The sequence below is a fragment of the Doryrhamphus excisus genome, linkage group LG18 (genome assembly GCF_037039965.1).
Source record: "Doryrhamphus excisus strain RoL-2023G ecotype Guam linkage group LG18, RoL_Dexc_Guam_v1.1, whole genome shotgun sequence".
Taxonomy (NCBI): Eukaryota; Metazoa; Chordata; class Actinopteri; order Syngnathiformes; family Syngnathidae; genus Doryrhamphus; species Doryrhamphus excisus.
Window position 1 is genome coordinate 13765835 of NC_136374.1, and position 21381 is coordinate 13787215.

The 21381-nt window shown below is 41.4% G+C and overlaps 3 protein-coding genes and 1 non-coding gene across 10 annotated transcripts in view; 1 reads left to right on the forward strand and 3 right to left on the reverse strand.

Moving 5' to 3' along the window:
• Nucleotides 1-1063: 1063 nt before the first annotated feature.
• On the reverse strand, nt 1064-12244 carry LOC131106219 (guanylate cyclase activator 2B-like). Of its 2 annotated transcripts, XM_078798350.1 has the most exons (4): nt 11922-12244; nt 1663-1773; nt 1401-1590; nt 1064-1247 (listed from the first exon to the last, which is right to left on the reverse strand). In XM_078798350.1, the coding sequence occupies exons 1-4, from the start codon at nt 12063-12065 to the stop codon at nt 1189-1191; spliced, it is 504 nt and encodes a 167-aa protein (XP_078654476.1). In that variant the 5' UTR covers nt 12066-12244; the 3' UTR covers nt 1064-1188. The 2 variants fall into 2 exon arrangements, with proteins under 2 accessions (XP_078654476.1, XP_057911072.1); XM_058055089.2 differs by lacking the exon at nt 11922-12244 and having other exon boundaries at nt 1663-2001.
• On the forward strand, nt 11876-18610 carry nmur3 (neuromedin U receptor 3). The gene is made up of 3 exons (XM_058055500.2): nt 11876-12024; nt 13855-14716; nt 17246-18610. The coding sequence occupies exons 2-3, from the start codon at nt 13906-13908 to the stop codon at nt 17659-17661; spliced, it is 1227 nt and encodes a 408-aa protein (XP_057911483.2). The 5' UTR covers nt 11876-12024; nt 13855-13905; the 3' UTR covers nt 17662-18610.
• Nucleotides 16924-21381, reverse strand: part of lactbl1b (lactamase, beta-like 1b) — a 35137-nt gene continuing 30679 nt past the window's right edge. For 5 of the 6 annotated variants that reach the window (XM_058055499.2, XM_058055495.2, XM_078798349.1 and 2 more), the window contains one exon: nt 16925-21245. In XM_058055499.2, coding sequence (XP_057911482.2) covers nt 20267-21245 — 979 coding nt within the window. In that variant the 3' untranslated portion in view covers nt 16925-20266. Of the gene's footprint in view, nt 21246-21381 lie in introns of all 6 variants that reach the window. The other variant, XM_058055496.2, reaches the window with a different exon arrangement.
• Nucleotides 17011-17082, reverse strand: trnaq-uug (transfer RNA glutamine (anticodon UUG)). The gene has a single exon. It is a non-coding gene; the product is annotated as a tRNA-Gln (tRNA).

Sequence of the window (21381 nt, forward strand, 5' to 3'; positions counted from 1 at the left end):
AGGGTGTACCCCGCCTCTCGCCCGAAGACAGCTGGGATAGGCTCCAGCACCCCTTGTGACCCTCGTGAGGATAAGCTTTTTCCAGCCAATCACAGGGCACATATAGACAAACAACCATTCACACTCACATTCATACCTATGGACAATTTGGAGTCGCCAATTAACCTAGCATGTTTTTGGAATGTGGGAGGAAACCGGAGAAAACCCACGCATGAGAACATGCAAACGCCACACAGAGATGGCCGAGGGTGGAATTGAACCCTAGTCTCCTAGCTGTGAGGTCTGTGCGCTAACCACTTGACCGCCGTGCCGCCCTAGAAAATGAAAAAATGAAAGAAAATCATAAAATGTGGATAGTAGTGGATAGTATCTGTATCTGTTTACCCATCGCCCAAGGGGCGGGGCATACACCGGAAGTGGGCGTGGTTCACAAACTTTCTGTCATCCATTAATACATTTTCTATGCCACTTTGCCTCACTAAGGTTCACAGGTATGCTGGAGTCTATCCCAGCTGTTTTGGGGCGAGAGGTGGGGTACACCCTGGACTAGTCATCAGCCAGCCAATCACAGGGCACATATAGACAAACAACCATTCACACTCAATTTGGAGTCCCCAATTAACCAAGCAGAGAATCAAACCCAGGTGTCATCATCAATCATTCCAGGTGATTGTACAGTGGCATCCTGCTTAAAAGTATCAGAGTACTATTACTATACACATAAACAATTTCAAAATACACATAAAATATCTGGTGTTGATTAACGAGCGAGGTGGAGCTAAGCTCAAGCGAGTGCAAACATTCCCTCCGAGTGTCTTTGTTCCTGCTGCTCCATTCTTCCAGTCTATTGATGCTGCGTGTTTGATGTATGAAACGTGAATGAATTTGAACACAAACGTGACTTGCAATGCACACATTTTATTCAAAACATGATGGAAAAAAAAGACATTTTAAATAGAAACACAAAGCCTGCTCAGATAGAAATGTAACAAAAAAAAAACAAACAATAGAGAAAATTCCAAATATAAAACCAATACCAAAAAGGCGGCAAATGCTTTTTTTAAAGTAACAGTTTGCGTTTATAAACTTTCTGTTCTCCTTTTGGCAATTTTTTTTTTCAAAGCTACAAGAAGTGGAAAAAAAGGAAAAATGCAAAAAAAAAATAAAAATAATGTTTGCTGTGATAGCTTAGCATCCGGTGCAGGCGGCAAAGGCGCAGATCTCACAGACGTCCATCGGCACCATGGCTGCAATGAAGATGCACAATTAGCTCTCATGCATAATCATAATAATAATAATAATAATAACATATTGGATTTCTACACGCTAGCGTTTCTTAGGTACTCAGAAGACCTGAATAAGAATTAACTCATTTCATGAAAAGAGTCAAGATGTCCAACCTAGTCTGGCAAGCGATGCTGACGCTCCCCTTTGTTTGCAGAGGGGCAGGAGCTCCTGTGGGAGCATGGGGTCCTCGCACATGGAAGAGGAGCTGGACCTGGAGCGGGGGTTCTGCTGCACCGTACCGCGGCTCTCAAACATCTCCTGCAGCCTTTTGACGGCCTCCAAAGAGAAGGACAATCCGTTCTCCTGCAAAGAAACAGAAAGAACTTAAAGATCCTGCTCCCATCTTCTATCACAATCTGGTTCACGTGCAGTTACCTGGACCTGTATGGCCTCAGAGGTCCAGCCCAGAACCAGAACCAGTAGAGCGATGGTGGCGAGTGTGGTCTTCATTGTGGATCTGAAGCTTTTTTCGTCGTCTGCTTTCCCCTGCGGGTGCGAACCTCCTTTTGAGGTCCAACCTCAGTCCCCTTGGCGTGGTCATGTGACCAAAGGCGCCGCAAATGGGAGCAAAGTTTTCTCACGGGTTAATGAGTACTGATGTTGTTTTACAGGCTCGTAAAAAAGGACAATTCATAAATCCTGCTGTGACCTCATCATATACTGTCTGATTGGTTTTTATGGATTCGTGCTAACTTGCACATCAGCTGGGGGGTGTTAAACTGTCGGCGACATTCCTTCCTGCAGCACACTCCACGCTTGGTGGGAACTCCCCTTGGGTAAATAGATGAGCGGCATCAACGCACGTCTGAACTTCCGTGTCATCAGGACATGGATGTGGCTTGTTGGGCATTGTCGTCACAGGATCATAATGATCATAATATAAAGTCATATTTCAAAAGAAAGTTCACTTTTTAAAATGGATGAAGTACAAAAAAATATATAACACAAGAATAAATAAAAAAAACAATGTAGCAGAAAAATATTTCATATTTCTCATGATGAAAGTGCAATCTCATCATTTTATGAGGGGGGAAAAAGGCCACTTTATGAGAAGAAGGAAGTATTTTAAAAAACTAAATAAAAAAACGAAAAACAAAATGTAATAAAAAAATTAAAATCGAGAATAAAGATTGTAAAGATTGCAATTGTCATTTTGCAAGGAAAGTTGAAATTTTATGACAATCTTGACAGAAAATGTTTTTTCAGTATGTTGACGAGAACACCATTATATTAAAATTTTTTTTATTTTATTTATTTTAAACAAAATTAAAACTGTTACATTTGGACCATTTAAGTTTTAACACGTCTTAAAGGAAAACTGCACCTATTTTGGGGAGAATTTTTTTGTATTGTATATCACCTCATAATTCACCCAAAAAAAAGAAATAAAATAAAAATAAAAAAATAAAAAATAATAAATAAAAAAATATATTAAAAAAATTATATTAGGAAAGCAGGAAGTGAACAAATGTAACAGTTACTGATTGTAAAAGTACCAGATGGAGGGGTGAGGGGTGAATCTGATACATGTTCAAATGAAATTAAACCATTAGCATTACCATTAATGTAACTAATTAATCTATGTAATTGATTAATTAATTTAAAAAAGTTTTCTTTTTTTTGCAGAAAAAGTAGTCTTTCAAAAGTAAACACTTTAACGAGCAGTAATGTTCCAAGACCGGTTGTCATTTCCACATTGTCACGATCTCTTGATGGCAAAGGCAAAAAGGCTTTCTCTCTTTGAGCGTGGGCAGATTGCCGAGTTGCACATGGAAGGCTTCTCGCAGGTTGGATGCAATAAGAGTCATTTTAAACTTCTTAAAAGATCCTAAAGCTTACGAAACAACAAAGTCAAGTGGTAGGCTGGACTTCACAATGCCTGCCTGATTACTAAGTCCTTTTTTGAAAGTGTAATTTCTATTTCAGTTTTTTTTTTAGCTATTACCTCAAAGTCTATTATGCTTTTCCACTTGTACTTTGGTTAGGAAGCTAGGAAATCCATGGAACCGCTGCAGAAAGAGGTACAGAATCTGGAAGATCTAGAAAGCTTTCTGTGTGCTTTATTTATGTAGCTATTCTATTAGGAACAACTCAACACAAACGGCCAAAATGAGCATAATAGGTCACCTCTAAACTTTTATACAGCTGAATATAAGACAATTTAGCATTTTTAAGTTAACGCAGCATAATTATTGACAACATACTGGGAAGCCTTTTTTTGCCGTTGTTAGCTGCAAGCTGCGTGCATCAGCTTATTTCTGCATTTGCTGCAAAAAAAAACCCCTCCAGCAGTTCTACATTATTAATTTGTCATGAATGTAATATACGCTTTTTGCATCTGTGATTTTTAAGTATGATTCACTTCTTCGTCTTAAGCTCGCTTGTTTCTTGCTAACCGAGCCTGTTGTCATTTGCTGTTCATTTATTGTTAAATGTTTCTTCAAATTCTATTTATTTAAGATTTTCACTCCAGACAACACATGAATATTATGGTGCTCAGACATTTAAGACACTTTATGCAACATACTGGTCATGACATCACTCATGACTACCAACAATAAAAAAGGAGGATTTGGCTTCCTGTTACAGTCATTATGACAAACAGGAAAAGATAATTACACGATAATAATTACACATGAATATGACCGTCTGACTGAGCATTGGCGTTGATAAAAAAGCCATTTTTGCAGGATGTGTAATGCTTGCAGATGTGAGCCAGTAAAAGATATCTTAACTTACTGGACGTAGTGTAGAGATAATTCGCTTAGTGTTACTCAGACTGACTGGTGGGAGTGTCCTGCTTATAACAACCCTACCTTTCCTGGCTCGGTATTCGGTGTCAACAGCACCGACATGGAATTGGGTCAGGGGCTTGGGGGAAGAGCATGAAGCCAAATGCAGCAATGTCACACATTATTGGGTTTGGTGTGAAAGACAGTTAAATAAATGCAAGATCCTGTTATATAGAATTGAATTTTTGTGTGAATGATATGTGATAATAATTCCTAATAATATTACAAAAAATTAAAAAAAAATGTATTAAAAAAATTTAAAATATTAAATATAATATATATATATAAATAATATTTAAAAAAATAAATAAAAATGTTATACAGAAATCAAATGATTAGCTTTAAAGTAAATAAGAGTGAACTTCAAACAGTAAAGAGTGATGACAAACAAACATGGCTTCTGGCAGGCACGTCAATCATCATGATTTGACTTCCTGTCACTTATTGTCAAGTGGCTTCGCAAACATTTCCTTCTAAAAAAAACTGTCAAGGCATCATTTCCCGACAACCCATGAACTTTGTAAACCCGCACTACTCTTTTAAGACACTAGGGGCACTGCAGCAATAAGGGTGAATGGAACCATAGAACAGGGATCTTTAATTCAAATTCGATAAGTACCGTTTCACATTGAAGGTCAGATCCTTATTCATTCATTTATTTTCCTCACAAAGGTCGCAGGGGGTGCTGGAGCCTATCCCAGCTGTTTTCGGGCGAGACTGGTGGCTAGCCAATCACAGGGCACATATAGACAAACAACCATTCACACTCACATTCATACCTACGGACAATTTGGAGTCGCCAATTAACCTAGCCTAGCATGTTTTTGGAATGGGTGAGTGGGATTGAACTCGGGTCTCCTAGCTGTGACACTAACCACTCGTCCAATGTGCAGCCGTCAGATTCCTTTAAAATGCACACACTAAAACACACATGAATATAGAATGGAATGAACCCCTGAACATCACAAAAACCAGTACTTCTAAAATAGTGGAGTGGGCTGAACTGTCAGGGGCGGCGTGGGAGTCTTAAATCCACATGTTGTATTTACAACTTACAAGGAACGGTCAATACGTGAGCAGGGAAAACCAGACAAGGATCGAACACCAGACAAGGCAATAACAAGTAGTACTAGGGCGTGACATGGGAGTACAATGAACTTGCAACAAACTGGAGGAACCAGACGGTATGAATAGGAATCAGGTAATCAGGTGACGAGGAACACCTGTGTGGAATCAGGCATGGGGGAAGGCGGGAGCTCCGAGATGAAGGAGGAGGGGCCAGCATCACTGCTCTCCATTTTGTTTCATTTTGCTGGTTTCGTTTTTGAGTTCCGTCTGTACGGTACAGATAAATAAAAATGTATGATCAGTTTCTTAATAATATTTCAAATATTTCTATATTTATTTTCTATATATATTGCGACATACTGTATGAGATAGTAGTACTTTTAAAAAGTAATTTTATGACAATCTTGACAGAAAATGATTTTTCAGTATGTTCACAATAATGGCATTATATTAAAAAATCCTACAAAATCAGCTGTCAATTTATTTAAAAAAATTAACTTAAATTATGTTAGGAAAGCAGGAAGTGAACAAATGTTACTGATTGTAAAAGTACCAGATGTGATGCACTCAATTGTAATCTGATGCATGTTCAAATGAAATTAAACCATTACCATTACTGTAACTAATTAATCTATGTAATTGATTAATTAATTAAAAATAAGTTTTCTTTTTTTTTGCAGAAAAAGTAAAAAGTAAATAATCGAACGAGATGAATTGCGACATACTGTATGAGATACTGGATTCTTGGTCTTGCTTGGTTTTCTCCATCAACTGTTCTTCCTTTGAGCAAGGCATTGTTGTCATTCGAAGATGAAGTGACATAGTAAAGTGGCAAGTAAAGAAACAATTTCAATGCCGTCACTTTAACTGTAATAACTGATATCATATTATATTTCCCATTCATTTTAATTGGTCACAGGTCCTTAAAGGGCCATAGAAATGCAGATTTATTTTACACTGAACATGAGTCACCATACAACCACTATTGTCCAAATAAATGGCAACACAAGTGACTCAACCACACGGTGAGTTCAAAGTCCAAATCGTGGTGTTGTTGTTGTTCACTTTCAGGTTCCTGAGCAAGGCATTTGTCACCTTGGAGGTGTGTCTGTGCTCTTTATCATCTTGGAAAACTGCCATGCGGCCCAGTTTTCCCAAAAGAGGACATCCAACTCCGCTCATAATGTTACAGTACATGTTGGACTTCATCCTTTCCTCAGTAAACCACATCTCCCCAGGGCTGGCGGCACTCGTGCAACCCCAAGCTGTGACGCTATCACCAATCAAAGACACCTCTACACATTATGCCAAATGACTGCATTTAAAGGTGAATAAAAACGACAGGAATCTGTCAGGAATGCCGACATCTTATCAGACGACAACTTTTTTTTTACAGTCCAAGCTGTAAACTGGACATATTATGTCATGGCCTTTAGATATATTTTACTACTCTCGCCAGTCCTTTATCAGATTTCATGTTTATTCCATAGGCATCCAGGTATTTCATCAGATTATCATTCAGTCAAAGTAACCATATGGAGTCATTTGTATCTTGACAGCTTCACCATCATGTTGAGGCTACGCTGCCACAGCATCCACGTATGTTGTTGTTGTGGAAACCGTGGATCATGTTGTCGTTTTGATGAGGAAGCAGTGATTTGGGACACAATGGTGGTGTTTTCTCCTATCACTGGAGAAGAGGTTGGAACCTACAATAATACCATTCATTCATTCAGGGTCGCTGGAGCCTATCCCAGGCGCGGTACACCCTGGACTGGTGGCCAGCCAATCACAGGGCACATATAGACAAACAACCATTCACACTCACATTCATACCTATGGACAATTTGGAGTCGCTAATTAACCTAGCATGTTTTTGGAATGTGGGAGGAAACCGGAGTACCCGGAGAAAACCCACGCATGCACGGCGAGAACATGTAAACTCCACACAGAGATGGCCGACGGTGGAATTGAACTCGGGTCACCACTTGGCCTTAATTTTAATTTTAATTTTAATTTTAATTTTAATTTTAATTTTAATTTTAATTTTAATTTTAATTTTAATTTTAATTTTAATTTTAATTTTAATTTTAATTTTAATTTTAATTTTAATTTTAATTTTAATTTTAATTTTAATTTTAATTTTAATTTATTTTTCATCATAAGATTAAAACAAGCAAAACAGGTATCGTTTATTCATGTTTTTGGAATGTGGGAGGAAACCGGAGTACCCAGAGAAAACCCACGCATGCACGGGGAGAACATGCAAACTCCACACAGAGATGGCCGAGGGTGGGATTGAACTCGGGTCTCCTAGCTGTGAGGGCTGCATGCTAACCACTCGTCCACCGTGCAGCCCAATCACAATCATACCTGTATTTAATTACTTTTAAGGTCAGGGTGATTCGGGTGAAGTATGTCTTCCAATGTCTTTTTTGAAAGGAACTTCTATATTTGATAAGTGCCTATTTCTGAATGCATCACTTGCTTTGTTAGACTGGGAAATAAAATATAAGAAGAAATTAAGTTGTGCATGAAACATTGAAATATTTTCCTCTAATTAATCCACCCTTGCATATAGAACAAAATAGCACTAGGCGACTTTAAAATATAATGAAACTTTCCACAGTTCTAGCATACTGAAGAAACATATTCATTTTTCATATTTGGCAATGGTGTATGAAAATGTTTCTTGACACTTTCTCTTCCATAAATAAGACACAAAAGAATCATTACCAGCTTTTTATATACTTAGTGTTGTAACGGTTTTTATAGACAACACTGCATAGTAGCCTTAGCAAATGTGGGTTAAAATAAATCATGTCGTCCTATAAAACATACAGTATAATGCATTATTTTTATTATTTGGTCTTGGTTACAATATTTAATGTCTAAATAACATAACAATTGTCAGGCGAGACGGGCAATAATGTCAAGGCCAAGTTATGATATGAGCTGATCGTTCTCATGCCGATGTTCATATTTTATGGATGCCACTAAACACACCATCACATTTGGCTTGTTGGATTTTCACACACTTTGCCTGTACAGTAATGTCAATCATCACCTCCGAGACCATAAGAAATGCAGTCCCTTCTGATTTATATGTCAGGTGTATATTTCAAATCTTGTCAAGGAGACCTATAAAAGGACGTCTGAATAGTAGAGTAAAGTTATGGATGCGTGGAGCTCAGATATTTCACACAAAACATATATTAATTACAGTGGATGAGACATGATCTAATTTTTCAACCCTTTGCCTTGACTTGCGGACTCCTATAGAGCAGCTCCACACAATAACCAGCACAGAAAACATTTTAGATCTCCCAGAATCTGCACCTATTCCAGCTGTATTTCCTTGGCTTTTCAAAACGGTCTCTTCTAATTTATTCTACCCACGGCCAACCTCCGTGCATGCCCACTCCACTGTGATTGAGTTTCCTAACCCCTTTAAATAATAGTCATTGTAAGTGGACCAAAAGGTGAAGCTGAAATTAAATTCATTCAAAAGTGAAGGATGCCAATATCAGAGTGGAATAAAAGATAACTTATCTATTTACCAGTGCTCATGTCAAACTTTAGACTAATGTCATCTTTTTAACCCAGAATTACTATCAAATTAATGAACCAATGAAAGTGTGCAGCAGTAGGGGGGACATGGCTTTGGGTAAAAAGTCTGAAGGGGTTCGCCGCTGTAAAAAGTTTAGGAACCACTGCTCTTTATAACAACTACAGTATACGGTACGGTACGTGACAAAAATAAATAAAAAATATAAAATAAAAAAAACTTCAACTATATTAGGAAAGCAGGAAGTGAACAAATGTAACAGTTACTGATTGTAAACGTAATAAGCTTAATAAGCTTTGCTTCTTTTTACTCCTTTTGGACAAAAAAACTAAAAACCTAAATAAAAAAAATGTAGCAGAAAAATATTTCACATTTTTCATGATGAAAGTGCAATCTCATAATTTTATGAGCGGGGGAAAAGGCCATTTTATGAGAAGAAAGTAGTATTTTAAAAAAGTAAATAAAAAAACGAAAAAAAAATGTAATACATTTTTTTTTAAACAAGAATAAAGATGTCATTTTACAAGGAAAGTTGTAATTTTATGACAACCTTGACAGAAAATGATTGGGAATGGCATTATATTAAAAAATCCTACTAAATCAGCTGTCAATTTATTTAAAAAATACTTAAATTATATTAGGAAAGCAGGAAGTGAACAAATGTAACAGTTACTGATTGTAAAAGTACCAGATGGAGGGGTAGGATTTAATAAGCTTTGCTTCTTCCTACTCCTTTCGGAGATGTGGAACTGTGAACTGATTATGTGATGCATTCAATTGTAATCTGATGCATGTTCAAATGAAATAAAACCATTACCATTACCATTACCATTACAATACTGCAAAATGTTAATCAAAGATTGTATATGGCCGGTGCAAAAACACCAGTCAACGTGTCAATGTGGATTCTACTGTTTTTATGATTCTACTACAAAAACATGGCAGCAATCTATTCACACCACAATGGGGCCGCAGGATGTGTCTCGTTGTACGGTATTTAGCAGTTGGGAGTCGTCCAGGTCTCCCTTGGAGATGACACATAAACTGCTGTTTCATTACACATGTGCTCATCAACTATGGACCAACAATATGCCATTCACACACACACACGCACACACACAGAAGGCAGCATCCAGTGATGGTAAATTACTGGAATGACACATTCCACTCCTCGGGAGGTCAATGCTGTTGCAATTAAATGCACAGTGGCTTCATTAGCATTTTCATAAATAGAGTAAAAAAAATTAGATTGTCGTCACATTGGTGTTTTAGGTTCACTCTCTGCTTTCTATTCTATCCTCAGGAAAACACTATTGTTTCCGTCCAAAAACAGCTGCAATTTGTAAAGGACGGTAACCTTGACAACTGCAATGTGTGACCTTTTAGCACACTGATAAAACACGACTGGACAACAAAACATTTTCACCAATTATTTACATAACCTACCCATGATCATTCTTTATTTCTTATTTCTTGTTCCATTCAGAGTCACATTGCAGCTGATCTGAGGCTGAACCTGCGACTTTGTAGAGTAATAACATTAAATTATTTTTACATCTGTATGAAGGTCTAGAATGTGACTGGAATTGAATAAACTTTTAATATGGATTTTATAATAACAGTTTGACCCTGGAACTCAGATTTTTCAAAGATATGGATTGCGGATTATAATTAAAGTGCTTTGACTGTAAAATAAGTCTCTAGAGGCTGTTTATTAGTACCAAATAGCCCCCGCCTCTGCACACTCACGTTTGCTCCAGTGGCCGCACGGTGGAAGAGAGGTTTGTATGTTGGCCACGCAGTCAGGAGATCATAAATCATCTCCGCTTGGGCATGTCTGACTTTGCATGCAGGTTATTTGTTGACTCCAAATTGTCCATAGGTATGAATGTGAGTGTGAATGGTTGTTTGTCTATATGTGCACTGCGATTGTCTGGCGACCAATCCAGGGTGTACCCCGCCTCTGCTCGGCAAGCCACACAAATGGTCGCGTTTGAAGTTACATCCAATACATACAAATGAGGAGCAGAGGCGGTGAAACAAGAAAGTAAAGGTGAAGGGAAACTGAAAGTAACAGAAAATAAATCCAAAATATCAGCCTGAAACCGGAACTAATACACAAAACGGTAAAATAACCAAGTACATGATACCCCCATTCTGCACGTTGGATGAGTGGTTAGTGCGCAGGACTCACAGCTAGGAGACCCAATTCAATTCCACCCTCGGCCATCTCTGTGTGGAGTTTGCATGTTCTCCCCGTGCATACGTGGGTTTTCTCCGGGTACTCCGGTTTCCTCCCACATTCCAAAAAAAACATGCTAGGTTAATTAGCAACTCCAAATTGTCCATAGGTATGAATGTGAGTGTGAATGGTTGTTTGTCTATATGTGCCCTGTGATTGGCTGGCCACCAGTCCAGGGTGTAACCCCGCCTCTTGCCTGAAGACAGCTGGAATAGGCTCCAGCACCCCCGCGACCCTCGTTGAGGATAAGCGGAAACACCAGCATAGACTAGCTACCAGCATAAACCAACATTCGTTGTGTTTACGTTTGGAGAACTAGCATACTAGCACAAAAACCTAAACATATGCTGGTCATGCTGGTTTTACGGATCTTTAAATGCCACCTAGACATCTGCTAAATACCCACCAGTCACCTACAAATATGTGAGTGTAAATTTGATCATTTAGCACCACCTAGCTTAATGTTTCTGTTAAAATGTGAGTGTAATGGTAGCACTGAAGCTAACATGTTAGCAACATTTGTGACCTCCTGTCCTACTCCTTAATGTTACATATTTTTAATGTGATATATTTTTTCTATTAGGTTGGACAAGTGTTACAGTGTATATGTAAAAAGATATAATTCTTGAAGAATTCTGATACTCAGAAGCAGACATTGACAAAGACAGCACATTAGCATTAAAGCTAATGATTAAAGCTAACCCTAACTCTTAAAGCTAAATCAACTATTGACAGCATCAAGGCTAATTCACTATTATGGGACTTCTAAATTCTCAAAAAATAGCCTTAAAAAACATAAATAGTTTGCATGTATTTTAATAAAAAAATACCATTTTACAGTAGTTTAAACTGAAAATATGTTATCCTGTTCTTATTGAATGAATGAAAGCCTTATTTTATTCATCTGTGTGGATACCTGCGGCAAATCCCACCCACCATCTCACACTCTCTCCCTCCATCGTACATTGAAGAAGGGATGCGGCTGCAGCCTGGTTGCCATCCATCCTCCTCTGCTTCGACTGAATCCATATTTCTGCAAGAAAGGAGGAAGAAGCTGCGGCATCAAGGTGAGTCTTTTTGTTATTAAGTAAGTTATTTTTTTATGCATATGTAATGTTTTCTTTCATTTATCGGCACTGAAAAAGCATCTCTTAATGAATATAATTACAGTCTATATAAAGGCAGTGACTGCTTCCTCACATAGTTGTATTGTACTTTCCAGTGGAAATATACGTAAATATAAGTTTCACATTCAGATTATTGTGGCTACTAATCAGCTCATGACCTTGAATTTGCAGGAGATATGGTGAGGTAATTAACCTCAAAAGGAGCGAGTGATTGGCATTTAGTGTGTCTAATTAAAACGATCCTCAAGTTGATACAGTCAGCGAGGCAGTGAAGGCATCTTTTAGAATAAGATAAATCGTGTGTTTGTTTTTAAACCTCCAACATGAGCAACCATAAAAAAAAAAGCTTTCATTTCTGTCATCAGCTACAATTTTCCCAGTGACATCTCATTGATTTACAAGCTAGGGAATAGCGCACGCTCCGCACTTGTTGATTTCTCCAAATGGAAAAAAAGATGAGGACAATAAGTACTTGTTTGTTCAATGAATATCTGTGTTTTCAACCAATAAGATCATATTTGGGTGTACAACAGGTCAGATATTTTTAGTAGAACCTCCAATGCTGAACAATGCTGCTTTGGTAGTTTTCCTTTTTAGAAATAATGTCATGGAAATTCCAGATTCCGGATATTTCACAGTATGAGAAACAGTATTTCTCAGTATGGAAGCCCAGACTTCCTGGTCCCCGGCCACCTGCTCCAGCTCCACCGGGAGGACACCAAGGCGTTCCCAGGCCATAATCCCTCCAGTGTATCCTAGGTCTGCCCCGGGGCCTTTTCCCGGCTGGGCATGCCCGGAACACCTCACCAGGGAGGCGTCCGGGAGGCATCCGAACTACATGCCCGAGCCACCTCCGTGAATCACCACCTTATCGTGATGGAGGGGTTTGAGTACCCGAGTGATCCGAGGAGCTATGTTGTCTGGGGCTATATGCCCCTGGTAGGGTCCGAAGTCTGAGGTGACGGGACAGACCAGACCAAGAGTGATTCAAAAGACCCTTATGACTAAAACCAAAAGGGGGAACCGCACATTGCATGTGGGATATGAATGTGGGATACCGGGGCTTCACTGTGGAGCCACGCCCGGAGGAGGGGCTTGCAGACGAGCGCCTGGTGGTCGGGCCTTAACCCGTGGGGCCCAGCCCAAAGAAGCCACACGGGAACTCCCCCTCGTAGACCGACCACCTACGGGGGCATTGTGTGTTGGGTGGCGGTCAAGGGCGGGTGCCTGGGCGACCTGGTCTATTTCATGTTCATGTTCATAAAATGCCGTGGGAAATTCCGTTGACAAAGCTTGTTCTGTAAACGGACAAACAGAGGGGGAGGGGCGCCTACAGCCACGCCCATAAAGAAGCTTGCTCATCTGTGACATCACAAAAGAACAGTTTAGCAACGCCCTCTGAAACCGAGCGTTTTGAGCCATCCCAAACTTCTTTCAGGGCTCACTTCGTTATTGTCAGAAATTTTGTCATCGTTTTTTTTTTTACATTAATACAACATTCTAACTACATTTATGGGTCAGATAAAAAACATAATTAGTCCACTTAAAAAATATCTATCCCATTCATTTTCTATTCCGCTTGTCCTCACTGGGGTTGTGGGTATGCTTGAGCCTATCCCAGCTGTCTTTGCAGGTTACTCCAATTCCGATTCCGATTTTTTTCAGAGGTAGGATCATAAAGAGTTTGCATGGTTTGGACACCCCAGATGTAATGAAAGCATTAATGGTAAATTAATCTAAAGTACGTTAAAATGATTTTTGTGTTCACAGGAGATTCACTTGACTGACAGATTGATTTCCAGTCCTTCCTCCAGCCGCATCATGGAGCCACCTTGTCAAGGCTGCTCATCTAACACCTCCACTTCCAGCAACACCACCGACCTCAACACTGAAATGAATCTCTCCGACATCCTGGGACCCAAACGCTCTCCCTTCTTCTTCCCAGTCATCAGCGTTTACCTGCTCATCTTCCTGGTGGGCTTGAGTGGTAATCTTCTTACCTGCGCGGTGGTGGCCAAGCACAAGAAGATGCGCAACCCCACCAACCTCTACCTGGTCAGCCTGGCCATGTCCGACCTCCTCATGTTAGCCTTCGGGATGCCGTTGGAGATCTACGACCTGTGGGAGAACTACCCGTTCCCGTTCGGTGAAGGCGGCTGCTATTTCAAGACCTTCATCTTTGAAACGGTTTGCTTCGCCTCCATCCTCAATGTCACGGCGCTGAGCGTGGAAAGGTACATCGCTGTAGTGCACCCACTCAAGACCCGCTACCTCACCACCAAGCGCCACTCCAAGAGGGTCATCGCCGCCGTGTGGGCCGTGTCCATGATGTGCGCTATCCCCAACACGTCGCTGCACGGTATCTTCTACCTGCCGGGTAGGATGCAGGAGTCGGCCATATGCACCGTGATGAAGCCTCTGTGGATCTACAACATGCTGATGCAGATCACCACCGTCTGCTTCTTTTTCGTGCCCATGATGGTGATCAGCGTACTGTACCTGGTCATGGGACTTCATCTGGGCAGGGAGAGGCAGCGGCGGTGCAGCAACTTCGGAAAGAAGTGGAGCGGCGACTCCCGGGTTAAAATCAACAAGGAGGGTGGTCGGAGGATGCAAATAGTCAAGATGCTCTGTGAGTTGCCTGAATGTTGGAAATATAATATCTGACATCAGTGTTGTCCACTTGAAAATCCATGACGTGTCACGTGGAATACACTGTGGTGGTCTTACTTTATTAATTCTCCATTTTTCATGACAAATTCCATTTTTTTAAGAATCTGAGGACCCTGAAGTGGGTCGAAAATGATCAAATGTTTTTATTTAAAGACATGAAAACATGCAGATGTCCAGTGGGATACATTGTGGTTGTTTTCCCTCATGAATTCTCTACTTTTTACAGGAGTTCCCAATATCAAGAGTCTTCAAGAGACCAAAATGTTTAAGTATTTTTAGTATTTCAATGAAAATAACCAGATAGTCCCAAATGAGCCAAAAAGTAGCACCACTACTCTTAATTGTGCTTCCACTTGAATAATTGAATACCGTACTTGAGAGACTTTATCTGGTGGGATACATCATGCTTGCCTACACACATTAAAGTTAAAGAAAAGTCAAATACGTAAATATGGTGGGCTGCACGGTGGTCGAGTGGTTAGCGCGCAGACCTCACAGCTAGGAAACCCGAGTTCAGTCCTACCATCTCTGTGTGGAATTTGCATGTTCTCCCCGTGCATGTGTGGGTTTTCACCGATTTCCTCCCACATTCCAAAAACATGCTAGGTTAATTGGCGACTCCAAATTGTCCATAGGTATGAATGTGAGTGTGAATGGTTGTTTGTCTATATGTGCCCTGTGATTGGCTGGCCACCAGTCCAGTGTGTGCCCCGCCTCTCGCCCAAAGACAGCTGGGATAGGCTCCAGCGACCCTCCCTGCGACCCTCATGAGGATAAGCGGTATGAATGAATGAATGTAAATATGGTAGACAACTGCATTTACCCAATGTTGAGCGCCTCTTTACAGTAGCCTCGACTTCATTGCTACGACCTTACAATAACGTCCATTCACACCTTTGTCATTCAGATGTATGAAATCTCAGAGCAAACGCGGAAGCAAAGCATTTTACAGCCAGACTGCTGGCTGGATTTCATCTTCTAATCTCTCTTACGGTTGCCAAGACATGTTTCGCAGATGAAAACATGAACAAATGGAGCATGGACAGGTTCTAGTGTGGACCATCGATATGCCCGAGGGTGTCTAATCAAACTTTGTGGCTTGACGGGATTTCAGGTAGCCAATATGACAAAGTCCTGTCTGTTGTTGTGGTTAGGAAGGATGACAAATACTGTGTGCTTCATGAAAGAAAATGGATTCATAATGTCATATAAAGCCCATGTGGGGAAAATAACACGCTGCAGGTGGACATGGGAAGTCAGTCAAGTGAACTACCTCCATCTTGTATTTTAATCATTATACAGAGGAATGATAATTATAGCATTGCATCAATTATATCATAGTTCTCATTACAAGAACGCAAGGTGCATTGAGTGACACTCCGAACATTGCAAACACGACTTTATAAACACGACTTAATAATATGAATTTTAACATGAATTTAGTACATTCATTCATTTTCTACCGCTTTTCCTCACAAGGGTCGCTGGAGCCTATCCCAGCTGTCTTCGGACGAGAGGCGGGGTACACCCTGGACTGGTGGCCAGCCAATCCCAGGGCACATATAGACAAACAACCATTCACACTCACATTCATACCTATGGACAATTTGGAGTCGCCAATTAACCTAGCATGTTTTTGGAATGTGGGAGGAAACCGGAGTACCCGGAGAAAACCCATGCATGCACGGGGAGAACATGCAAACTCCACACAGAGATGGCCGAGGGTGGAATTGAACTCGGGTCTCCTAGCTGTGAGGCCTGCATGCTAACCACTCGGTCGCCGTGCAAGGGGACCTATTATGCTCATCTTCCAGCCCTTTGTATTGAGTTGTGGACTCCTATAGAGCAGCTACACACAATAACCAGCACACAAAGCTTTATAGATCTTCCAGAATCTGCACCTATTCAGCTGTATTTCTTTGGGTTTTGTGGTTCCTGCGAAAACGGTTTGTTTTAATGTATTCCAGCCACAGCCCGCCTCCAGGCACGTCCACTCTGCTGTGTTTCGTCACTGTGTGGGTTATCTTGTGTAGCTGCTCTCTAGGAGGGACGAAAACATTAAGCATGTTTTTGGAATGTGGGAGGAAACCGGAGGACCCGGAGAAAACCCACGCATGCACGGGGAGAACATGCAAACTCCACACAGAGATTGCTGAGAGTGAAATTGAACCCTGGTCTCCTAGCCGTGAGGTTTGCGCACTAACCACTCGACCGCCGTGCCGCCCCCAAACATTTGATTTCTGCAGGGCAAGTCGGTTCCACCAAGGATTGAACTTTGATCACTGGATTCAAGGTCCAGAGTGCTAACCATTACACCATGGAACCTGCGAATTTAGTACATTTAAGTAAAATAATTTTACCTTAACTTACGTGATGTCTTTGAACGCAACCCCTCATTGCTCATAATAACAGCCTTTAAAGCAGTGGTTCCCAAACCTTTTTTTGAAGGGCTCAACCTTTGTCTTTCTCTTTCTGCTGTCCTCTCCAGCCATCGTGGTCGCAGTGTTTGGTGTCTGCTGGGCACCTTTCCATGTGGAGCGCCTGCTGTGGAGTTCCATCCACCAGTGGACTGACCTGATGCACAACATCTACCAGTACGTACACATCCTGTCGGGGATCCTCTTTTACCTCAGCTCGGCAGTCAACCCGGTCATCTACAGCCTGATCTCCACACGATTCCGCGAATGCTTCCGGGAGCTTGTGTGCTCACAGACAGAGGACGGCCACTTGGAACGAGACTCGCCACCGTTCCCAAAAACTTTACTGGTTCACTCCGTTGCCAGGGCCCAGACCGTGGGGCAGAACTCCAACTCACTCATCCCCTTATTGTCTCCTCCTATGACACAAGGCTTTGATGGCACACATCCATGCGAAGACACGGCCTGCAAGACATCGGTGTTCTGACATGACATTAGAACAGATGGTACACTGTCTTGGTAGCGATGTAGCCCTTTTCAGACAGAGATCCTGCAAAATAGGTGAATGAAAAAATACATTACCTTTGCCTTTTACACAGAACCCAGCTCAGATGGGGTATTGCTGCAACAGCTTGACAAAATATGAGTTGTAAAATCAGTAAAAAGCTCTAAATTTCTGTAAATTAGAGGCCGACACATTTAAATAAGAGTCGGGATGGTGCCTGTGTGAAAAGGGAAACCTGCAATGGCGCAACGGGTTGGACTTTTCACACTTGACTGTCACTTTTTACATGCGGCTGTGCGGAAAGTATTTAATTTGATTGCTGCTGTGTGGACGTGTGCACAGTCACAACAAAGACCTGTGAATCAATACCGGATCATCTCGGTTAGATTGTGTTACAGCTTTTACTACGGATATAAAAGATGCATGACCAAGGCTTAAGACGTTTTATAAAGTGAGAATTAAGTGAGACTATTTTAACTGAAAAAAATTTTGAAATGGGTGTCCCGTACGTTTTTATGTTTTTTGTTCAGTGCAAAAAAAAAAATTGTTACGTGTTCTGTACATGACAGTCAAAAAACCCAATGGTACACAGCCCTGGTCATGAAGCATTGATGCATATAAAATGTATCCAGGAAAGTGTTCAATTTCGCTCATTTGGCAACTTATTTACCAAAGCATTTTCCCACTTATCTACAAATGTCAATTAACAGCATTTCAATCAAAAGCATTTCAGCTCCTATCGGACAAACATGTCAACGTCATGATACTCGTTTCTTGTTGGGGTAAAAAGGCCTACAAAGGAAGGTCTTCTTATAGGTCATGTTTTCCTATGAGCTTGTTTTGTCTCGTGATGATTGAAGTGTACACCTTTGTTGCAATTTGGCACCTGATTAAGGGAATTGTGTGGCTGAAAGGCTTCATCAATAAATGTCCATTCTGCCCAAAGGTATACTTTTATGTTACTACGGCTCTTGATTCAACAAGCATCACTGTGAAGTGTTTTGTCGTGGTGTGCCTGACATTTGAATGTAACTTAATTCTATTCTTGTCTTACTGATTGCACTGTGACATTTTGCACGATACAAACAGATCTTGCAAGGAAACAATGAAAACGTTGTTGCCTTGAGTACAGAACATAAGAACAATCCCAACATTTTCAAATCCCAGTACCAGTGGAACAGACAAGGTTAACTGTAAGTGTTTACATCACGGGAGTTATTTCTGTCCTCTCGGGGCTGCCAGTTCTTTCTGCACGGCCCAACCTGTGCAACAGCGTATTATATGAATAATCCCCAGCCGTGTTAAGAGGTCACAATGAATTGGAGTCCATTTTCAGGGATTACGCTGCAAAAAGCCAGAAGAGCGCAAAGGAACCTCGGTTAAATCACCAAAAATGTTCCACACACACAAGCCAGCGGCGTGGTTGTTGACATTCCTGTCATGTCATTTAGCGTTTAAATACTCTTACCGAGATGAGCTGAGCCGCCACTAAAATAATAAACAACTCACTGAGCCACAATATTAGGTACACTAAGTCAGCCGCTTTTGGTGTGAATGTGAAGAGATTCACCTCTCGAGCAGGAGCGGTAATTCATTCATTCATTCATTTTCATCTATTTACAAGAACGCAAGGTGCATTCAGTGACACTCTGAACATTGCAAACACGACTTAATAATATGAATTTTAACATGAATTTAGTACATTTATTCATTTTCTACCGCTTTTCCTCACAAGGGTCGCGGGGGGTGCTGGAGCCTATCCCAGCTGTCTTTGGACGAGAGGCGGGGGACACCCTGGACTGGTGGCCAGCCAATCACAGGGCACATATAGACAAACAACCATTCACACTCACATTCATACCTATGGACAATTTGGAGTCGCCAATTAACCTAGCATGTTTTTGGAATGTGGGAGGAAACTGGAGTACCCGGAGAAAACCCGCACATGCAACTCCACACAGGGATGGCCGAGGGTGGAATTGAACCTGAGCTGTGAGTTCTACGTGCTAACCACTCGACTGCTATGCAGCCCAGGAGCGGTAATTTCTCTCTTAAATTTCTTTTGACACATAATGCCAAAACGTTGTTTCAAACATAAAAAAATACATTTAATGGTCACAGTTTGACCCTGGAACAGATGATATCACTTTACATTATTTCATAATAGATCATAGATCACCATAATAGACAGTGTAACTGGAATAAACACATCTCTGGCATTCCCACTTAAAAATAAGCATTATTATTTTGTAAAGGAACGCCTTCTTGTTTGAATTTACCTTCGGAACACCTTTTTCACCGACACAAACGGAAAGAATAAGACGGAATTGTACTTGACAATAATTATCCAAGTAAGAAAAGAACGTCAACATGCAATCAGCAGAGGTTAAAAAAGACTTTCGTTTCCTTGTGAAGACTCAAAAGGTCAAAGTGATGACAGCAGGAAGGAAATAAAAAGAAACGATAAAATTATGGACAGTGCCGAGCAAAGAAAATGACACACTTTCTTCAAATAACAGCATCCAAATAAATATTTCCATCTGCTACAACGCCTGCTAACAGCGTCTCCTCACCACATTGCCAAAACTCAGCTGGAGAAGGACGGCTTGCGGGCTATCCGCACCACATTGTACGTGTTCAATCCCGGGGCATCAAACCCGGGCGACAAGCCCCGCTTGTCGTACGTGTAGAAATTAAACAATTGTCCATCCTGGGCCTCCAAGGACACAGACGCAGAACCGACTCTGAGAACGCAAGGGTACTCCCTTTCGAAAACCACCCTGAAGATGCGTTCCACCAGGTAGTTGAGTTTTATCGTCCGGTACTTTTCTGGGATCAGTTCTTCAATTTGAGGGCCAAACTGCTGCATGATCAGAACGCCATCCGACCCGGCTTTGATCTCGTAGAAGGTGATGTTGCTGTAGGTGAAGAAGCCCACATATGCTTCTGGATTTGGGGGTGCGACAAGCGCCCTCTTGGCCTCCCTGAAGGCATTCTCTACAGCAGGGATGATTTGCTGGTAAACTTTGGCCACTACGTCCTGCTGCTGGGACCTGCTCCCAGCCATCAGCACCACTAGGCCCAGCTTTAATCGCGGCACTAGTGAGAACGTTGCTGAATAGCCGTCCAGATCGCCATCTTTACGGACCACCTCGTAACCCAACAGCTCATTCACCTCCCACGGCGTCCCAGTGCGGTTGGCGAAGTAGTCTTTATCGCACCTGAAGAGTGGCGTCAGCATGATCTTCAAGGAGTCCGGCTCCAGAAGCTTATGATGATAAGCTCCCAGCAGCATCATAGCGAGCTTGGCCAAATCCGCTGCGGTGGAGAACATCTGGCCTGAGGGCCGGTACCAGCCCAGGTCATAGAGTGGGGCGGGCTTTCCATTGGAGTAGACGCCCACTGCCACTTGACCCTGGAGCCCCGGTGTGATGTCGAAGCCGGTGTCCTCCATTCCCAGACGGTCCAGGATGTTGTCTGTGATCCAGCGCTGGTAGTCCACACTGACCACACGCTCGGCCATCACGTGAGCCAACAGCGAGAAGGCCAGGTTGCTGTAGTGACATCTGGAACGAGGGACATGATGCTGAAGAGCAAACTATGCAACACAGAGGAAGTAATACCATAAATATTGTCATTATTATGAGTGTCATTATTTTTTAACTTCAATAATTTTGAGCGCATAAGAATTTGGAAAAGACA

Coding starts and splice junctions, on each gene's coding strand:
- nmur3 (XM_058055500.2), top strand. CDS start 13,906: ATGGAGCCACCTTGTCAAGGCTGCTCATCTAACACCTCCACTTCCAGC. Junction 14,717..17,245: donor GCAAATAGTCAAGATGCTCT/GTGAGTTGCCTG, acceptor TGTCCTCTCCAG/CCATCGTGGTCGCAGTGTTT.
- LOC131106219 (XM_078798350.1), bottom strand. CDS start 12,065: ATGCATAAAAAAATAACTTACTTAATAACAAAAAGACTCACCTTGATG. Junction 1,774..11,921: donor AGCCGCATCCCTTCTTCAAT/GTACGATGGAGG, acceptor TCGCACCCGCAG/GGGAAAGCAGACGACGAAAA. Junction 1,248..1,400: donor AGCATCGCTTGCCAGACTAG/GTTGGACATCTT, acceptor TCTTCATTGCAG/CCATGGTGCCGATGGACGTC.